The sequence below is a fragment of the Macaca mulatta genome, chromosome 15 (genome assembly GCF_049350105.2).
Source record: "Macaca mulatta isolate MMU2019108-1 chromosome 15, T2T-MMU8v2.0, whole genome shotgun sequence".
NCBI lineage: Eukaryota > Metazoa > Chordata > Mammalia > Primates > Cercopithecidae > Macaca > Macaca mulatta.
The window spans coordinates 78,380,633-78,402,250 of NC_133420.1; the positions used below are offsets into that span (position 1 = coordinate 78,380,633).

The 21,618-nt window shown below is 34.7% G+C and overlaps 1 protein-coding gene across 4 annotated transcripts in view; it reads right to left on the bottom strand.

Annotated features, from left to right (window-relative positions):
- Nucleotides 1-21,618, bottom strand: part of FOCAD (focadhesin) — a 314,136-nt gene that overhangs the window by 172,083 nt on the left and 120,435 nt on the right. For all 4 annotated transcript variants that reach the window (XM_077966008.1, XM_028835129.2, XM_077966010.1 and 1 more), the window contains 4 exons: nt 8,642-8,746; nt 8,117-8,218; nt 7,472-7,602; nt 5,430-5,556 (listed from right to left, as the gene is read on the bottom strand). In XM_077966008.1, coding sequence (XP_077822134.1) covers nt 5,430-5,556; nt 7,472-7,602; nt 8,117-8,218; nt 8,642-8,746 — 465 coding nt within the window. The remainder of the gene's footprint in view (nt 1-5,429; nt 5,557-7,471; nt 7,603-8,116; nt 8,219-8,641; nt 8,747-21,618) is intronic.

A 21,618-nucleotide genomic window follows, 5' to 3' on the forward strand; every position in this document is an offset into this window, starting at 1 on the left:
ATTGCACAACCACTATGGAAAATAGTTTGGCAGTTCCTCAAATAGTTAAACACTGAGTTACCATATGACCCACCAATCCCACTCCTAGAGATCTATCTACCAAAATGAAAATATGTATCCACATAAAAACTTGTACACAAATGTTCATTGCAGCATTATTCAAAATAGCCAAAAATAGAAACAATCCCAATGTCCGTCAATTTCTAAATACATATTCTATTGTTTATATTTGAGATTTTCAACACGATGTCATGGAATACAGAGAGTAAAATGGCTATGACAGTGGAGCAAACGAATATATCTATCATCTTACATAGTTACTTTTTTATGATGAGTAGCTAAAATCTACTTTTTTTTTTTTTTTTTTGAGGCAGGGTCTTGCTCTATCATCCAGGCTGGAATGCAGTGGCTCAATCATGGCTCACTGCAGCCTCAATCTTCCTACCTCAGCCTCCCAAGTGCGGGGACAACAGGTGTGTGCCACTATGCCCAGCTAATTTTTCATATTTTTATAGAGACAAGGTTTGCCATGTTGCCCAGGCTGGCCTCAAACTCCTGGCTTCAAGCCATCTGCCCACCTTGACCTCTTAAAGTGCTGGGATCATAGGTATGAACAAACATGCCCAGCCAAAATCTACTTATTTAATAAAAATCTTTAACAAAATAAAATTTTATTAACTTTGGGCCTCACGTTTTACATTCACTATCTAAACCCGTTCATACATACCTTCTATTTTGTATCCTTTAACCTACATCTCCTATTTCCTCTTCCCTCTCACTGCTGTGGTAAACACTGTTTTATTCTATATACCTGTGTATCAGAGCTCTTTCTTTTTTTTCAGATTCCACATATAAGAGAGATCATGCAATATTTTTCTTTCCGTGTCTGTCTTATGTCACTTATCATAATGTCATCTAGGTTCATCTACATTGTCCCAAATGGCAGGATCTCCTTTTTTAAGGGTGAATAATATTCCATGGTGTATATACATACATGCATACACACACACACACACACACACACTCAATATTAACAATCACATACACACCACAATTTTCTTTATCCATTTGTCTGTCAGTGCCAAATTTCCATCAATTGATAAGTGGATAAACAAAATGTGGTAGAGCCAAACAGAATAATATTCAACAATAAAAAGAAAGAAAGTACTGACATGCTGTAACATGGATGAACCTTGAAAATATGTTAAGTGAAAGAAGCTAGTTACAAAAGACAACACATCATATGATTCTGTTTATAAGAAATGTCCAGAATAAGTAAATCCACAGAGACAAAAAGTAGATTCGTGGTTGCCTAGGGCCAGGAGAAATGTGGAATATGGAGATTAGGGGTGACAACTAAAGGGTATGGAGTTTTGTGGGGAGTTAAAAGTGTCCTAAAATTGATTGTGATGATGGCTGTGTAACGCTCTGAATATACTTAAACTCATTAAATTATACACATTAAATGAATGAATTGTATGCTTTGTGAATTATATCTCAATAAAATTGCTTTATAAAAAGATTATTGCTTATTGGAGCCATCATTCTGTATTCAGACAGAAAGAAGAAAATTAAGGGAAATGATGGTGGGTGGGGCAAAAAGTAATGAGAAAGCTCAGTGGAAAAGATATGAAAAACGGAATGCAGGAATATTAATTATTTTCCTTTGAAAATGACAAATTCATAGTGTAATGATAAATAAAATTACTACTTTCAATGCCCACATTTTTCAAAGGAAACAAGCCTGGGAGTAACAAAAGAGCATGAGACTTCGGAGTCTTGAGACTACTCTTGTGAGCCATGTGTTAAATTGCCAGAACCTCTGTTTCTTCACTATAAAATGAAGTCCTACAATCCCGATATCATAAAATGTTCAAATTCACAGTAGGTACCTGTATTAATTAGGGTTCTCTAGAGGAACAGAACTAATAGGATAGATGTATGTATGAAGGGAAGTTTATTAAGGAGTCTTGATATCACAAGGTGAAGTCCCACAATAGGCCATATGCAAACTAAGGAACAAGGAAGCCAGTCTGAGTCCCAAAACCTCAAAAGTAGGGAAGCCGACAGTGTAGCCTTCATCTGTGGCCAAAAGCCTGAGGGCCCCTGGAAAACCACTGGTGTCCAAGAGTCCAAAAGCTGAAACACTTGGAGTCTGATGTTCAAGGGTAGGAAGCATCCAGCATGGGAGAAAGATGAAGACTGGAAGACTCAGCAAGTCAAGTCCTTCCAACTTCTTCTGCCTGCTTTACTCTAGTCATGCTGGCAGCTGAATAAATGGTACACTCTCAGTTTGAGGGTAGGTTTGCCTCTCCCAGTCCACTGACGCAAATGTTACTCTCTTTTGACAAAATCCTCAGATGCACCCAGGAACAATACTTTGCATCCTTCAATCCAATCAAGTTGACACTCAATATTAACAATCACAGAACCCAAGAAACATTAGCTATAATTTTTTAAAAGCAATTCAGCCCTAAAAACAAACTTGTAAATTCCCAAATCAATACATCAATAGCATTAAGGAAGGGACAAATTTCTCTTTGCCAATTCCAGACAGCCAGACTAAATTTTTGCCTTTATGGTCAGCCAAGATTCCTACAACCTTCTCTCTCTGTTGTTTGTTTAGCAAAGTAGCACTAAAGAAACCCATACTGAAAACACAATCTTTACCTTGACAGAATTGGAAGGTAGATAGAATCCACCCTTTTAATCTTTCATTGATGTCCAGGATAAATAATTAAGCAGCAATAATTCTAAACTTAACCTGATGCAAGCAAAGACAAAAGAATTTCATGATTACAACTTTCAAGATGAAAGAGTTCACTTTCAAACCTAAGGGGGGAAAAAGCTACTTATTTTACAAAGGCAAAGTGGGGAAAGCCCTGCAAAATCCAATTTTGGGTACTTTTCCAACTAAGGTTATTTTCTTAAAGATAGAGTTATTCAATTTATTCTCTTATCTTTATTAATTTGTTTTATTTCACCAAATTAGGCTGTCTTTCCATATACCTAATTATATTCGATACTTAAGGATCTAAAGAGTAACAGATAGACAAATCATTACCAAATGCTACCGGGAAATGGATTTATAACTATGCCGAATGTTTTCCTTCTTGAAATCTTGGCTACATCACGCTTCACACATGATATCAATTAGAAAACAAAATAACTGGCTTCACAGAATACAAGCTGACCTCTGTGAATAGCACTCTGGACGCAAAACAAAACAAAAGATGAGCCACAAATTAGTAAATGCAGCATGGCAAGAGCCGGGAATACCAAGTATACTTTATGACTGTAACACACATCACAGGACATAACAGCAGCAGCTTCACAAGTAATGAACACACACACACACACACACACACACACACACACACACAGAGCTTGGAAAGCCTTAAACAAAACATAAAGATATATTACTACCATCATCAAGCCTCAGAGGAAAATAGATTATATCTACTTATTTAGATAAACACAAAGCTATTCATTACCAAACATTAAAAAAATTATCGTCGAAAGTAACAGTAATACAGTCACTTTCAACAAATTCCACAATTCTGGACATTGATAATATCTATAAAAAAAACTGGCATATAACACTTAGTAAGCATCAATAAAATCGTTTGCTTTAGTAAGCATCAATAAAATTTACTTTCTAGACAAAAATGAACAGATGAAAAATAAGAGGTAGGAAAATAAGCATTCTTTAAAATAAAATGAACTTAACTGATTAGTGGTATTGCTTTATTACTTATTAATACCTACGTGAGCAGATACTACACTACGTCTTTTTTGTGTATAATCTTATTTTATCCTCCTTTGAAGGAACGAAGTTTCAGAGAAGCTACCTAAACTAGTCAAAGGACACATAGAACAACTGATATATATTACGTACACTACTGCCTAAAAAGAAACATGCTTTATCTTCAGTACTAACCACAGTTAATGATGATGGCTTAGAGAAATGGAATGAGAAATGTCAGTGCCAAACTCAGGGTATTTCTTATGAATTAATAAGCATTGATAAACTATAGAGCCTTATAGTAACAGGAGGGGATAGGCAGAGAAAACAATGGAATCATAAAAGCTATAAGGGTAAATTACTATTTATTGTAAGAAAAAATGTTGATTTCAGAAATGAGTCGATGCCTGTTAGGAAAAAATAATGAAAAGGAAATACTGCAAAACAGTAAAAATGGTCACCTTTTGGAAGTGAAAGTTTAGAATTCTTTCTTCTCTCAAAGCTGGTTTAAACATAGAGTTTAGAATTACTTATTATGAAAGTAATACAACTATTAGAGAGATATTTCCCAATCTCAGATAACTGATAGAAGCAGTAAAATCAAGTGTCCTTGGGTATGCGTGGTATTCTCCTGCTATAACAGCCCCTTGCCATTAAGTTCTAACAACTTTTCCAAATATTGGGCACATGATGTGAAAGCATTGTCCTTACTACACATCAGTTTTTAAACAGCAATGATTTTCACTGCCTGCTGAAATAAGTGTTCACCAAAAAGAATAGAAGTGTATTCTCAAACCAAGATCCTGAGTAAATATCTATCCTCTCTCTGGGGTCTATCTTCCTCATCTGTAAAATGGTGTTAATCCCTATACTGCAGAGTTGTTAAGAAAAATACATAAAAAGTGCTTAGCCCAAGGACATGAGCATAACACTCAATATGGCTGTCACTTATATTATCATATCATTATATTCATTACTATCATTGTCAACCATAACTAACCATAACCTTAAGGTGAGAGAATTCTACTTAGTCTCATTCACTAAAAAACTACAATTGGGTATGTATGCTCACTAAGTCAAAAAGTTTGGTTAGGTCAATGAATGATCTTTGGTGCAATTACCACATTTCTCTAAAACAGTAGATTCTCTCTGCTGTGTTACAATTCTAGGAACAGTCTGAAGTTCAGAAAATGATTTACAAGTTTAGTTCTAACATTTACCCACTCTACTCAATCTAATCACTAGGAATGAATGGTTCTTTCCCAATCGTTTAGCAAACAATAATTTTTGTTAGCTATAAAAGTGCCATTGGCCCACGACAATTTCTTCACCTCACCTGTTTCTAAAGCTTTCTCATCACAAAATTAAGAAGCAACTATATTCTAGAGTTCTCCTATAGGCACAACTTTCCCTTTTGTCTTAACAAAAATAAATAAGAACAAAGAAAAACCTGAAGTCTGGTTTTCTTTGATCTCTAGAGAATGCCTACATGACGGGATGTTTCAAGATTCCCTTCTAGAAAGAATTTGTAAAGTAGGTCTTGCTTCACTTTTCCAAGAAAAAAATCACTGAGAATGAACACTCAGACTTTCAGTTATTTGAATCTAATCTTACATTCTTGTACCCACTCTGCCTTATAAAAGATTTTCTTCAAAACTATCCAAAGCAATTTAAAAATGCCTACCTCAGCTTGACAGAGTGCATGAAGACCCTGTAATACCAAGGCTGCTGGAGTAGCTTGATCAGGCTTGGTGCATTCATTCAACACCTGAGAAATAGCTGCCAACATATCTGCACCATGTTGATATGGCCTACAAGAAATTAAAGTTTAAAAGCAAAATTAATGCTAAAGAGCAATTATCACTCCCAGATCTTTTGCCTAAATAAAAAGCATCCATCATTTTCTATACTCTTGTGCCACTAAATGGTGACCCTCAAATATTAACACCATGTTTTTTCTTCAAAAATGTGCATCATGATCATTTTCTGCTATAATTTTATGCTCATTTTTATACAGAAATAACCCAAAAAGACACTTAACAAATTTCATTCATCCTAAATCACAAATCCTCTTGTCTAAATTGAGAAAAACTCAAGGCTGTATTAATGGTAAAAAGAACTGAATTACCTAATTGAGATTATTGGTAAAGATAGAGCTATTCTTGCCTGATAGTATCAGATACTCATTACAAAAGCAGGAATTTGAGAACAGGAGATGATTTGTGCTAGTAGCAATACTAACTAGGGTGGCTGCACCTATCATAATAATGATGATAATGATAAAAATTATAAAAACTATAACCAACTGAGCTCCTATCTCACACCAGACACTGTGCTAAATTCATTCACTCATCCTCCTACCCCTCCTCTCCTTTCTAATCCACATATATTGTGCTATCGCCAGAATATCATTAATTTCACAGTTATGCAAGTCTATTCCCTGAATTCCTTGTTACCTTTCAATAATATCTTTTCTTTAATTAACAAAATGTAAATTGATGAAATTACCTGTCAGAATTCTATTGTTTCACTGTCCCACAAGTGGAAATAATTTTCCAAAATTAAAAAATTGTACAGATCTGGAGGTAGTAACTGAAATGAATACTGAATAAGTTATCAGTAGACTCTGATCTGGTTTGATATTCAGTCTATTCTGAGCCTCAACTTTAATTATATAAAATAAGAATGTCAGCCAATAACTTTCATCTCTGAATTTTTTTCCATGCCAATAGCTCAATAAAATTCAAACTCCCAGTCCTTGGGTTATACACATGTAATTCCTTTTTTTTTTTTTTTCTTTTACACTGAGGTCATTTTTGTGTTGCTAAAAGATGGAAGCTTAGAAAAGAGGCAAAATTGCTAGGGCTTAGTTTCTGTATATTCTGATCCAAATTTTACTTGAAACAGGAATCATCCATGTTATCAGCATCTTAGCCAATTCATTGCACAGCTTCAGAAAGTAGCATTCACACTGCTGTCATTAACAGAAGTGAGAATGATGTTACCAAGAATTCAATGCAGTGGCCTGATCAACAAATGAAACTGCAGGACTACAACTATTTCAAATGCATCAAGTCTATTTCCTCTGTAAACATTTTCATCTTAGCACATGCAAGAAAAAAAGTTTTGATATAGTAGAGCTCGACTTGTATTATTTCAGTCTTGTCACCTCCACCCTGTTTATTAATCCATAATCTAGAACAGCAGAGTCATCTTCCTAATTTCTTTATGTTTTCCTAAAAGCTTACAACATATATAAAAATTCGTCATCATTTTCTTCCTTGTTATAATTACAAATAATTCCACGCAGTAAGTCAAAAATAAGGGCTCCCCATTAAAACTACTTATCTCCCTACTTAAACCAAGGGAGAATATAAGAAAGAACAGTTTATGACAACAGTCTACTGTGTAGTTTTCAGGGATTCATATACGGAAAAATAGAAAACATAATATCACATGTTTTACTGCAATATTAAATTATTAATCAGAAAAGGATATAAATATCCTACAAACCTAGATACAAGACTAGACCTGAAAAGGAAAGACACACTTCTCAAAGCTATTGTTCAATATTATTAAATTTTATAATCAGAAAACTTAAGATAAAAAATTATTACTACTCATATATTCTCTGCCTATCTTTTCTTGCCTCTTGCTTGCAATAAAAAAATTAAATACAAAATAATATATCATGATATACATTCCTAAGAGTTAACAACATCATACCTCTGCTTACATATATCTCTGATTGATGCTGCTTTTGCAATCAGTTTCTCCCATTGGACTTCCTTGCCCACCGAAAGAGAAGGTACATCAGACATAGCCATGAAACGCTGCAGTTCAGGATAGACTCGGTCCTACAAAAGCAATTTTACAAAAAAGGTAGTTTCCCAACTTGAGTTGAATAATCATCACCTTCCTTTTATGCAGCATTTTCACCTCCAAATCCTCCATTTGCATTGCAAATTATAATGTAGTTCTTCTAATCAGCAGAGAAGATTGCTGTAGTGATTACTGGGGATTTTCTTATAGACCAATGTACTGTTGATTTCATAAAACAAGAAGAAAGTGGCTAAATCTCACCCTAATTACAAAGGCTCTAATCATTTATATTTCCATTATTTCTCAAGCAAATGGAAAGATACATTTCAGAAATAAAGAAATAAGATTTTATATTCTCAATTTCTCTGAAAGTCAATAGCAACTAACTGCATTACAAATGCATCACAATAAATCAAAACCTTTTCAATGCAATCATTGATGCCACTCATTAATACCACTAAACCAAAGCATTGCCATATATAACATAATTATTTTCCTTCAGTGAAAGGAATATATTTAATACTAATGCAAGTGTATATCTGAAATTACCTGCTTTTCCCACAATGATGTCAGCAAACGCAAAGTGACAGCTCTTAGTCGTGGGGTGGTTCCAAGTAGTTGTATTACTCGTAGAATTTGTCCTACACACACCTAGAAAATATTCAAGAAACTCTAGTTGTATAAACGTGAATGCAGACAACCTCGAGGTTACCAAAAGCATTTTTAAACCCCTTGTTATAAAATGAAGACTGAAAAGAAAGTTTGCTGCAATATTACCCACCTTCTTAAAGGATGAAAGATAGCGTTGGAGGGGCTAGATAGCAATCCCGGGGACATAAGGACCTAATCTCAGAAAATGGCCAAAGTGAAAACTTGGATACTAAGTAATTTAACAGAATTAATTATTAAATATTGTAATAAATACTTTTGTCTTCAGATATTACCTCCTAGCTCAACAAGAGAAGTAGTGATTATGGCAAAATTTAGGGCTCAAAATTTCATAATACTAAAAAGAATTCAATGTATTATTCATGACTCACTTTTCTCCCCAACTAAATTAATTAACATACTAACCTTGTGAACACCAAGCTTAGGTAAACTATACAATATATCATTATATAATATAGGTTCCAGTGGTCTTCCCAATTTGAACATCAAAACTGGAATCAGATTTGGCACCTAAAATAAATTTTTAAAATATATTACATATGCCTTGTTACAAAAAAGTAATACATAATGGAATATTTATCTTTTTTTCCAGAGGAATAATATGAATATGAATGAACTGGAAGACTTAGAATATATCAGTTAGCTATTATTGGCTAATGATAATTTCATCACTAGTATTCTACCACTTTTATAATTAGCTGCCAAACACCAATCAAAAAGTGCTTTTCTTGAACAACTATAACATCACTTCTGAGAAATATGATAGCAGTTAAGATACGTCCTGCTTTGCCAAGCATGGTGGCCCACCCCTGTAATCCCAGCACTTTGAGAATCCAAGGCAGGAGGATAGCTTCAGTCCCGGAGTTGAAGGCCAGCCTGGGCAACACAGGAAGACCCTGTTGCTACAAAAAAAATTTTTAATTAACTGGTCATGGTAGTGCACACCTGTAGCCCCCGCTACTTCGGAGGGTAAGGTGGGAGGATCACTTAACACTGGGAGCTCAACATGGCAGTGAGCCATGATTGCACCACTGCACTCCAGCCTAGATGACAGAGCAAGACCCTGTCTCAAAAAAATAAAAAGATATATCCTGCCTCAAAGAAGTTTAAAGCGCTAATGAACAGCCAACACTTAAGATATGTAAACAATAAAATTTCACAAAATGAAACATTCAATTAGGTTACTCCAGTAAGAAGTAATTAAAGTCAGTGTACTACAAAGGAGCCAATGGACAAAAATTTCCCTCTAAGTCCTCATTTCAATCTCTATGCATAACACAATAAAATGTGAAAACAAATATATTCATGGATCAGAAGACATAGTATTGTTAAGACATAATTATTTCCCAAATTGATCTTGAAATTAAATGCAATCTTTATCAAAATTCCACCTGGCTTCTTTGCAAAAATTGAGAAGCTGATCATAAATGCATGTGTAAAAGCAAGGAACCCTTAATACCCAAAATAATCCTGAAAAAGAAAAACAAATTTGAGGACTCAAACTTCTCACTTCCAAATTTACCACACAGCTATAGTAATCAAAACGGTATGGTACTGGCATAAGATTAGAAAGACAAATCAATGAAATAGAATTCAGAGTCCAGAAATGAAAACTTACATTTATAATCAATTGGTTTTTGACAAGGATCCCCAGAAAAAAACAATAAGGACAGAAGAGTCTCTTGGAGGAATAGTGCTGGAATTCAACAACTGGATACCCACACGCAAAAGAATCAAGTTGGACCCCTTTCTCACACAACATGTAAAAATTAACTCAAAATGGATTTTAGAACTAAATGTAAGAGCTAAAACTATAAAATTCTTAAAGAAAATATAGGATTAAGTCTTTTTGACATTGGGGTAGAGAAAGCTCTTAGACATGACACCAAAAGTACAAGCCACAAAAGGAAAAATGAATTTCATCAACGCAAAAATGCTTGTCCTTCAAAAGACATTATAAAGAAAGTGAAAGAACAATGCACAGAATGGGAAAGAGTATTTGCAAACCATATAGCTAATAAGAGATTTGTACCTAGAATATATAAAGAACTCTTAAAACCCAAAAATTGTGAAACCCCGCCTCTACTGAAAAATACAAAAAATTTGCCAGGCATGGTGGCGGGTGCCTGTAGCGTGAGGCTGAGGCAGGAGAATGGCATGAACCCAGGAGGAGGAGCTTGCAGTGAGTCGAGATCGCGCCACTGCACTCCAGCCTGGGTGACAGAGCGAGACTCCATCAAAATAAAAATAAAATAATAATAATAATAATAAAACAATTTACCAAAAAAAAAGGTTTTAAAATAGGCAAAGAATCTGAATACACCTTTCTCCAAAGAAGATAAACAAATGGCCAACACAGGAAAATATGATCAATTTCATCAGACATGATAGAATGCAAATCAAAACCATGAGATACCACCTCACACATCATGCAAAAGCTATCATCAAAAGATAGACAATAACAAAAGTTGCCAAGTATGTGAAGAAATTGGAACCCTTTTACACTGCTGGTGGTAATGTAAAGTAGTTCAGGCCCTTTGGAAAACATTCTATCAGTTTCTTAAATGGTTAAACATAGAATTGCCATATGATCTAGCAATTCGATTCCTAGTTATCTACTTAAGAAAAAAGAACACATATGTCCACACAAACTTCTGTAAATGAATTTTCAGAACAGCATTATTTACAATGGCCAAAAAGTGGAAACAACCCAATGCCCATCAACTGATGAATAAACAAACAAAATACAGTATAACCATACAACGGGATATTATTCAGCCATAAAAATAAATGAACTATTGTTACATACTACAACATGGATGAATCTTGGAAACATTATGCTAAGATTAAAAAAAACAGCCACAAAAGCCTCGTGTTGTATAATTTCACTTATATGAGTAGAAGGCCCAGAATAGGCAAATCTGTAGAGATAGAAAGTAGATTAGTGGTTGTCTAGGATAGGGGAAGTAAGAAGCAGGGTGTGGTCAGGGAGGGTGAAAAAACAGGCAGTGATATCTTATGGGCATGGGGTTTCTTTTGGGGGTAATGAAATGTTCTCAAATTGGTTGTGGTAATGTTTACAAAACTCTGTAAATATAATAAAAGCCATTGAATTGTACACTCCAAATGGATGAATTATATGAGATGTAAATTATATTTTAATGGTTTTTTAAAATTCAATTCAAAATTATTTGCTAAATATCTACTATAATCAAAGCACTTACTTGATAGCACAAACTGTAATGTCAAAAATTTTTATTTGCCATATGCTACATTTCAAAAGTTTGTTGTCCAGCAGTCATTCCTCAGTATCTACAGGGATTGGTTCCAGCACGGTCAGACACACAGATACGCACACCCCATTCCATGGATAGCGAAATCCAGAGATGCTCAAGCATGTTATATAAAATGGCACAGTATTTGCATATAACCTATGCACATTCTTCCATATACTTTAAATCATTTCAATACTACTTATAATGCCTAAAACAACGTAAATGCTATGTAAATAGTTGTTGTACTATATTGTTTATTCATATTATCTTTATTGTTAAATTGTTATTTTTATTTTCTTCCCCAAATATGCTCTGTCTGCAGTTGGTGAATCCACAGAGGAAAAACCAGCTGATGTCAAGGGCCCACTGTATTTGTTAATTTTCTCTATCTGTTCTATTCTTAGAAAGCCTGTTCCTTCTAAACTTAGAAGACATCTATTTTAATTCAATTTCAAAAGTGAAAAAATATCCTCTTAACTTTACCACCAAGACATTGACAATTAAACATTAATTCATTAATGACCCTGACCACGATACACCACAGCAGCATGTGGAGCTGTGCATGTAATAGCTACGATCTCACAACAGACAGCCAAAATGCATGATGTTTTTAACAAGTGCAGAGACTTGATTGGAAGAGAAATTCTATCACTCTCACCTTGGGCAAATGAAAGGAGACAAATTTTTGAACTGACTTTTCAGTTCCTATTTTAATTAAAAACAAACGGTTATCTTAAATTGGCTTACACTGATCTCAATGCATTATCCCCTTCTAGAGAGATTTCTACCAAGACACACTGACAGATTCTTAGTTTTCAGAAGGGCAATGAGTATATTTAGTGACATTTTATAAACCAGCGTATTTAGTTGTGTGACTTTCAAACAAATGTTGTAATTATAGTGTCAGGAGAGAAATAAAGTACTGTATTTATGTCTAAGAGTACACAGTTCCTTTATGAGACTTGGCCCTAAAAAAAGTATGTAAGGGTGTGTCTTTTCCTCTGGCCAGTTCAGAAATAAACAAAGTAGGAAATGTTTACAGTAAATAATCTTAGACTTAACACAGTTCTCAAGGCATGGTAGCCCAAATTAAGTCCCCAATTAAATGGAAAAAATAAAACAGAGACTGTTTCACTAGGGAAAAACAGATACAGATAGATGTCTGTGGAAAATACTTTTTGCATAAAGGATGGGCTAATTTTTTTATTATTATTAATTAAATAATTATTTCCTTATGAATATGTATTTACTTGAGATGCAATTACCAGCTCTTGATCCTCCTAATCTTGAATCTTTTATACCCTTCAGAGGCTGAAAATACAATGAATACTCGGATTTTACCTTTAATGTAAAAGAAGCTGGAAAGTGCCCTATAATTGACTGTCTCAAGATCTGGCTTCATATAACTCAATGTTTTCTCTTCCCTCCTCCAGAGTTCAAGTTCCTTGATAAACAAATTAATTAAGAATCACAGGACTGCTATGGGAGCCCCTATAAGACTATGACTAGATTTCTCAGCAGAAATCTTGCCAGCAAGAAGGGAGTGAAATGATATATTCAAAGTGCTGAAAGGTGTGGGCAGGAGTTAGTGGGCAGGTACTGCCAACGAAGATACTGGATATTATATCTGGTAAAACTATCCTTCAAAAATGAAGGAGAGGCCAGGTTCAGTGACTCATGCCTGTAATCCCAGCACTTTGGGAGGCCAAGGCGGGAGGATCACCTGAGATCAGGAGTTCGAGCCCAGTTGGGCCAACATGGTGAAATCCCATCTATACTAAAGAAAAATACAAAAATTAGCTGGGTATGGTGGTGCACGTCTGTCATCTCAGCTACTTAGGAGGCTGAGACACGAGAATTGCTTGAACCAGGAGGCAGAGGGTGCAGCAAGCTGAGGCTGTGCCACTGCACTCCAGCCTGGGCGACAAAGCAAGACTCTGTCTCAGAAAAAAAAAAAAAAAGAGAAATAATGATATTTCCAGATAAATAAAAGCTGAGAGAGTTCATCATCACTAAACATGCCTTACAAAAAATCTAAACGTAGTCCTGCAAGGTAAAACAGAAGGGCTCCAGACAGCAACACGAAAGCATATGGAAATATAATGTTTCCTGGCAATATATAAACAAAGAATCCTATAATATTATAACAGTGGTGCGTGAATCACTTTTAATTCTGGTACAGGGTTTAGAAGGCAAAAGTATAAGTAACATTAAAAAAAACCATGTAAATGGATGAACTTTATTAAAAAGAAGTAATTTGTGACATTGGTAACATAAAAAGGGAGGGAGAAGTAAAAGAGTAGTTTATGTATGTGACTGAAGTTTATGTAACTTGTTATCAGCTTAAAATATTGTTAGATATTGATGTAAGACCCATGGCAACCATAAAAAAAATACACGTAGAACATGCACAAAAGAAAATGAGTGGCTGGGTGAGGTAGCTCATGCCTGTAATCTCAGTACTTTGGGAAGCCAAGGTGGGTGGATTACTTGAGGTGAGGAGTTCAAGACCAGCCTGGCCAACATGGTGAAGTCTCGTCTCTACTAAAAACACAAAAATTAGCCAGGCATTGGTGGCACACACATGTAATCCCAGCTACTTGGGAGGCTGACGCAGGAGAATCACTTGAACCTGAGAGGCAGAGGTTCCAGTGAGCCAAGATCATGCCACTGTACTCCAGCCTGAGCGACAGAGCGAGACTTTGTCTCAAAAAAAAAAAAAAAAGAAAGAAAAAGAAAAAGAAAAAAAGAAAAAAGAAAAGGAGTGAGGAATCAAAGTGTCACTACCAAATTAATGAAACGTAAAAGAAGACGTCAAGAGAAGAAACAAGGAACAAAAAAAATGCTATAAGACAGACAAAAAACAATTAACAAAATGGCAATAGTAAGTCCCTTCCTACCACTAAGTACTTTCAATGTAAATGGATTAAACTGCTCAATCAAAAGGCATACAGTGGCTAAATGGATTCTGAAAACCCAAACAAGATCCCATTATAATGACATCTACAAAAGAGTCATTTTAGATTTCAGGATACACTAGGCTGAAAGTGAAAGGATATTTAATACAAATGGTAACCAAAAGCCAGCAAGGTTGTCCATATCAAAAATCATCACAAGAGAGAAAGGAGGACACTATATAATGATAAACAGGATAATTCACCAGGACAATACGATAATTATATATACATATATATATATGCAACCAACATCATAGCACCCAGATATATAAAGCAAACATTGACAGAACCAAATGGGAAAATAGAAAGCAATACAGTAATAGTAGAAGATTTCAATATCCTATTTTAAATAACGGAAGGAACATCCAGACAGAAGATCAATAAGAAAACAGAGGACTTGAACAACACTATAGACCAAGTGGTCCTAACAAACTCACACAGAACATTCCACCCAACAGCAACAGCATGTTCTCCCTCAGGTCCGTACAGAACAGTCTCTAGGATGGATCACATGTGAGATCACAAAACAAGTCTTAACAAATTTAAGACTGAAATCACACTAAGTATCCTTTCTAACCATAAATTAGAACCATAATGAGATGTCACCTCATACCCGGTGGGATTAACATTATCAAAAAAAAATAAGAAGTGTTGACAAGGATGTGAAAAAATTAGAACATCTGTGCACTGTTGGTGGGAATGTAAAAAGATGTGGCCACTATGGGAAACGGCATGAAGTTTCCTCAAAAAAAATTTTTTTAATCTACTCTATGATTGATCTTGAAGTTGTTTATGCAAAAGAACTGAAATCAGGATTTTGAGGACATATTCACATTCCCACATTCATGTCCTATTATTCATAATAGTCAAGGGATGGAAACAACCTAAATGTCCATCGGTGGATGAATGGATAAACACAGTGTGGTATATGCATACAATGGAATATTATTCAGTCTTTAAAAAGAAAAATTCTATCACATACTACAACTTAGATGAAACTTGAGGACACAATGCTAAGTGAAATAAGCCACAGAAGGACAAATGCTGCATTATTCCACTTACATGAAGCATCTAAAGTGGTCAAACTCTTAGAACAGAAAGTAGAATGGTGGTTGCCAGACAGTCAGGGAGGGAGAAGTGGGGAGCTACTGTTCAATGAGTATAGAGTTTCAGTCATGCAAAATAAAAAAAAGTTCTAGAGATCTACTGTACAAAAATATTCATATACTTAACAATACTGTACAGTACACTTAGAATTTTTTAAGGTAGATTTCATGTTATGTGTTTACCATATTCAAAAAATCCTGGGATTGTTTTTTAAGAGTCAGAAGATATCTTATCAACTTCATTTAGTTTAACAACTTTATTTTACTGAAGATTAAACTGAGGCCCAAAGAGATCACAAAGTTAGATGATGGCAAAACGTGGATAGGAGTTCATGTCTCAGTTCACTCCTCCATTCTACCTTGGCAGACTAACAGCAAAGATAGATTCCAACCTATCTATAACAGAAACAAAGAGCCATCATGCAAGTCTTCACCCCATAAATTGGACAAAACATAAAGAAAAAAACAAGCAAGAGAGACACAAACCAGCATCTCACTGAAATCAAGCGTACAAAAAACAGAGTATAAAAATTCAACACTGGATTCAGAAAAAACATACATGTTGGCAACACTTCAAGAGGCTGCAAAAAAAGAGCATAATTTTTCAGACAGTTCTCTAATGAAAATCATAAGTAGTGTTATCTACTTATAAATTATGAGAAATAAAAAAGGGCTTTGTTACTATTCATCATGGTTAGAAGATGAGACAATATATAATGTTTATAACTATTCCTCTTTTTAAAAAATATGATAGCTCATACTTTATTACTATATGAGATACATAGTAATAAATCAGTATAAATAGAAAATAAAGTTATGAGTGGAACGAAATAATTCAAGATATGATCATCCAATGGAAGTGAGAGGTAAAACTCCAAAGCAGTATCTGCTTTTAACTTTTCAGAGTCATGTTTTATAAAACTAGACCTGAACTACAAAAGTGTATTCTTAGTTCACATTTTACCCATAGCCTTAGATTCAATAAATGCTGACTCACTCATCTTTGCATAAGCCCTTGTCCTGAGGAAAAATTGATCTAAATTCTATATATATAAGTGTGTTTGTCATTTTTAAAAGAATGGTAAGATAATAGTGTCTATTCAGTTAAATTGAAAAGATAAAACATAAAATATAAGAATAAATATGCTTGCATGATATATACAGAAACATAATTCCTTAATAATTTAATATTGGAAGAGACTTTTAAAACTTATTCATTGTACAAAAAATGACATAATAAATGATTAAGCTTTTGAACATTACTTAATTCTACCTTCCTCAATTACTTGACATTTTTACTTATGATGTTTGCTTATTATTTAAATAGTCCATTGGAAAGAAGTTTATTGACAGAAATGCTAAAAAGCTAATTATTTCCTCCACTTATAAGGAATCTGTAGGCACGTAAGCAACATCACAAAAAAAAAGGTAAATAGTATAATCTTACTCTTCTAAGATTCAAATTGTATTTATATACTAGCATTATAATTAAAGAAGTATTCTAGAGTCTTGAAGTTCAACCTTTGAGAGTCAAAAAAAGTTCAAGGAAAGAAATGTACCTAGAATAGCAAAGGCCCCAACCAGGCAATCTTTCGATAGTGATATATCACTCTAGCCTTATTCCAATCCAGCTTGGGGATCTGATCTGTAGTGATTCCTTGAATAACAACAGCTAGCATTTATTGAAGACTAACTATAACATTCTCTTAAGCACTTTATAGAAAATCATGATTATCACCATGTTTCAAATGAAAAACTGAAGCTTGTACTGAAGTTAGGACTGTATCAAAGCAATCTAACACTAAAACCCATCCCATGTACTTGCCACTTAGCCATACCAAAGACAGGGATGACCTCTTATTCACCTTTGTGTCCCTAGTTCCCAGCACACTGTAAGTGCTTTTAGAGTATAAATTATGTCTAATTTATCTCTTCAAATTATATAAGCAAATGGATCTTATAATAATGTTGCAACTATTTGATTCTATGAACAAGTTCTGATCAAATTAACTTAGAATCAGAAAAATTTACCCATCCAATAAAGGTTACTAGGATGCCAAAAACATAAACATCATCAGAATCTGAGGTATAAATTTCCTAGTATGTAGAAAATAAGGCCAGCAATACAGGAGGTTCAAGTATGGAAAGACAAAGAAAATACTGCAGACTAGAATAAGATAAAGTAAATATCGTATCACTTGAGAGGTTTGATACAGAAGAAAACCACAACCCTTCCCGGCCTAAACTTTATTCCCAGGTGAGTCTCATTAGCCATCTGAATATTATCTCTCAGAGTAAGAAAGTTTATTTATTTAGAAAACAGTATAACAAAACTTAAATCATGATGTAATGGTTGGCTACATTACCAATACGTAACTACCAATAGGGAAAAAAGGAATATAATCAACAGTTACATCCATTGCTAACATTCTGAAACTTACATAAATGATAACTATAGCGACTGAATTCTTGTATCCATAGAATTTTCTTCTTGGACAAAAGTAGTTACACATTTCTGCCATGTGAGCTCTAAATCTTTGGCCATCTGACTGGTCAAATAAAAGTTAAAAGCCAATGTCCTATAAGTAAAGTATAATGTATAATTAGGTGCAGACAATTTCTACTATTATGTCTCTCATTGGCAATGTGTTTTACATTTACACTGGATGGAGGAGTTTGAAATCCCTCCAACAATTAGATATTATTAAATATAGCTCATCTAGGTAAGCAATTATGTAACTAAACTAAATAGATTCAATGTTTGGGGGTTTAATAAAATAGCAGATTTATCAAAGAACCCATACATGTTGCTTGCCATAATTCAACGCTGAAGGAATTCAGTACACCCTGTGTGACTTCACTGGGAAAGGACTCTAGGAAGCTTCCACTTGGTGTCTTCTAGGCTTTGCCTCATGAACCTTTTCCTTTGTTAATTTTGCTTTATATCCTTTCACTGTAATAAATCTTAAGCATGGTTACAGCTCTATGCTGAGTCTTTTGAGTTCTTTCAGAGAATCACTAAACATGTTAGTCGTCTTGGGGACCCCCAAACTAGGATCATTCCACATTTTGCTTTAAAAGAAAGTGGTAATTAAGAAAACAATGGTTTCTAGGATTTCTAAAAAGAATAACTTCTAGAGTATTCCCATATCAATAATAAACAGAAAACTCTCCTATGAGTTACATATCCAGCCATCAAAAATATGTGAGGGCCAACTCTACACTGGGCTTGTGTTAGGCTTTGACGACACAACTGACAAAAGACGGTCCCCTGTCTCAAGTAGTTCACAGTCTAGTTAAGAAACTCACAACTATAATCTCAAGCACAAATAACTGAACAACTTGAACTCAACTTTACAGATTAAAAGTATAAAAAATAGTTTCTATAGACAAAAAACAAGTCAAAAGAACAAGGAAACATTTTAAGATAGTCTTTGATGTATACAAAATAAACAGTATGGCTAATGATTGATTTTTATTGTTCAGAGGAAGAGAGAGATTCTAGAGCTAGGATGCCCAATACAGTAGCCACTAGCCGCCACATGTGGCTATTTCAATTTGATTAATCAACTTGATTAATTTAAATTTGAATTTAAATTAACTAAAATTAAATACAATTAAAACTTCTGTTCCTCAGTCACACTAGCCAAATTTCGAGGACTTAATAGTTACATGTGGCTAGTGGTTACCATATAAAACCGCACAAACTATAGATCATTCACATGATAGCGGAAAATTCTTTTGGACAAAGCTGTTCTAAAAGGCTGAGATGACTGAGAAGGCCTCAGATGTATGTAACAACGACAAAACCTCGGACAACTTAAACGTCTATCAGTATGAAAATGGTTACTACATTAAATTGTTGATACGTTGTGAACACCAGCAGCCTCCAAAAACCATAAGTTAGATCTGCATAAATATGGTAAAACAGCCATAACGTCTTGATGAGTGAAAAAACTACAAAGAAACATGTGCAACATAATGCTTTTGTGTACACTTCTGTGTATACATTTTTTGGGGGAACATATGAATATTGTACACACTATTTCATTGATTGGATATTTTACATACTACTATTATATGTTACATATTTAAAGAAGTTACTTTAGTAAAATAAAATGTTATTTTACTAAAAATTACTTTCAGCAAAAATGGTATGACTAAAGCGGATGTTAAATGGCCAAAGGACATAGAACTACTAGGTAGCAAGGTAGGAAGTAGCTAAGCCAGCCACAGCACCCAGCAAAGGCTCAGTAGAAGAATGAGACAGAGGATAGATTTCCTGCCCAAAGATGACAGTCGATGCCAGGAGACAAAGTCTAATCATGCTTCTCCCCTGCCTCCCCGATCAGCTTATTTTTCAAGGCACATCTATTCCCTCCTCCTGCTCACTGAACCTTGTGTATGTTCCTCCTTTTTTCAACCTGATAGTTCAACTACTGACACACAGAAAATATTCACACCCATAAAATATAATGTTTAAGGATAATAAGGTAATTACCTGCCCCCTTTCTAGGCAAAGAATACTCAAAGTACTGTTTGCCACTCTAACTTTGTGCACACCTTTATTCCAGTATACTTAGGGTTATAGTTACTCATTCTCACACACACTAACCTGTGAAAGCCTTACAGGTGGCAAACCTGCCTCTATTCTTCTTGTATTTACCCAGGACTATAAATGTAACAAGAAGTCAGTAAATATGAGCTGAACTGAACTTACCAATAACTGAAAAAGGAAGACAAGGTTAACAAAGTATAGGTATTGAGGCTGGCTACTTCTGCCACCAAAAACTACCTGCCAGACATTCCTTTACACTCTTAGTACCAACATGAAAACCCCATTTGAAAAACTCTTGTTCTTGACCATTTTAGGTTTCCGCTCCACTGCAGAATCTGTGAGGCTATTTCTAGCTAAGTAAACCAATAAGGAGTCTTCCTTTTTTTTTCAGACAGAGTCTCACTCTGTCGCCCTAGAGTGCAGTGGTGCCATCTCAGCTCACTGCAACCTCAGTCTCCCGGGTTCAAGGGATTCTCATGCCTCAGCCTCACAAGTAGCTGGAATTACAGGTGTGCACCTCCATGCCTAGCTCATTTTTTCTATTTTTATTAGAGACAGGGTTTCACTGTGTCGGCCAGGCTGGTGTCAAACTCCTGGCCTCAAGTGATCCGCCCACCTTCGCCTCCTAAAGTACTAGGATTACAGGTGTGAACCACCACACCCAGCCTAGGAGTACTTCTAGATACGTATTTACATTTATATTGAAAAAGTGAGCACTGGGAATTTTTACTACCTTTACCGTTCAACACAGTAGCCACTAGCCTTATACAGCCACTGAGCATTTGAATTGTAGCTAGTCTGAATCAAGATGTGCAGTGGGTGCAAAATAATACCAGGTTTGGGAGGCTTAGCACAAATATATATATATAAAACATGCTTCAGTAATAATTTTTATGCTGATTACATAGTGAAATAATACTTCAAATATACTGGGTTAAACAAAACATGTTGAAATTAATTTCACCTATTTGTTTTCACTTTTTAATGTGGCTGCCAGAAAACTTAAACCTATGTATGTAGCATTTTACTTCTATTGAACAGCACTGTTCTCTATCCCCTTTTTGCATCTAAATGTTGTTTAAAACTGGCGCACGCACACACACACAGATAATAATTAATGTCTCTTTTTTGATGTACTTGGGGAATAAAATATGATGATAGCCCCAGAGGGACAAGGAACATGTCATCTAGCTAAACAGTCTAGCACTGCTCCTGGAATATAAGGTAGCAGACAAATAATTGTGAAATGAATTTAAAAAGCTATAAAAATCAACTATAATTTTAATAATACATAGCTTTCATCAAACACTGACTATAAACCAGTACTATACTCTGGATTATCTCATTTAATCCACAGGATGAATTCAATGAGGTGGGTTCTTTTGTTATTTTCATTTTAAAGATAGGAAAACAGGTATTTGTAGAATTATAACAGAATCTCTAATATATTTTGAAATATTACAAGAAATAAACCAATTCAATTTAA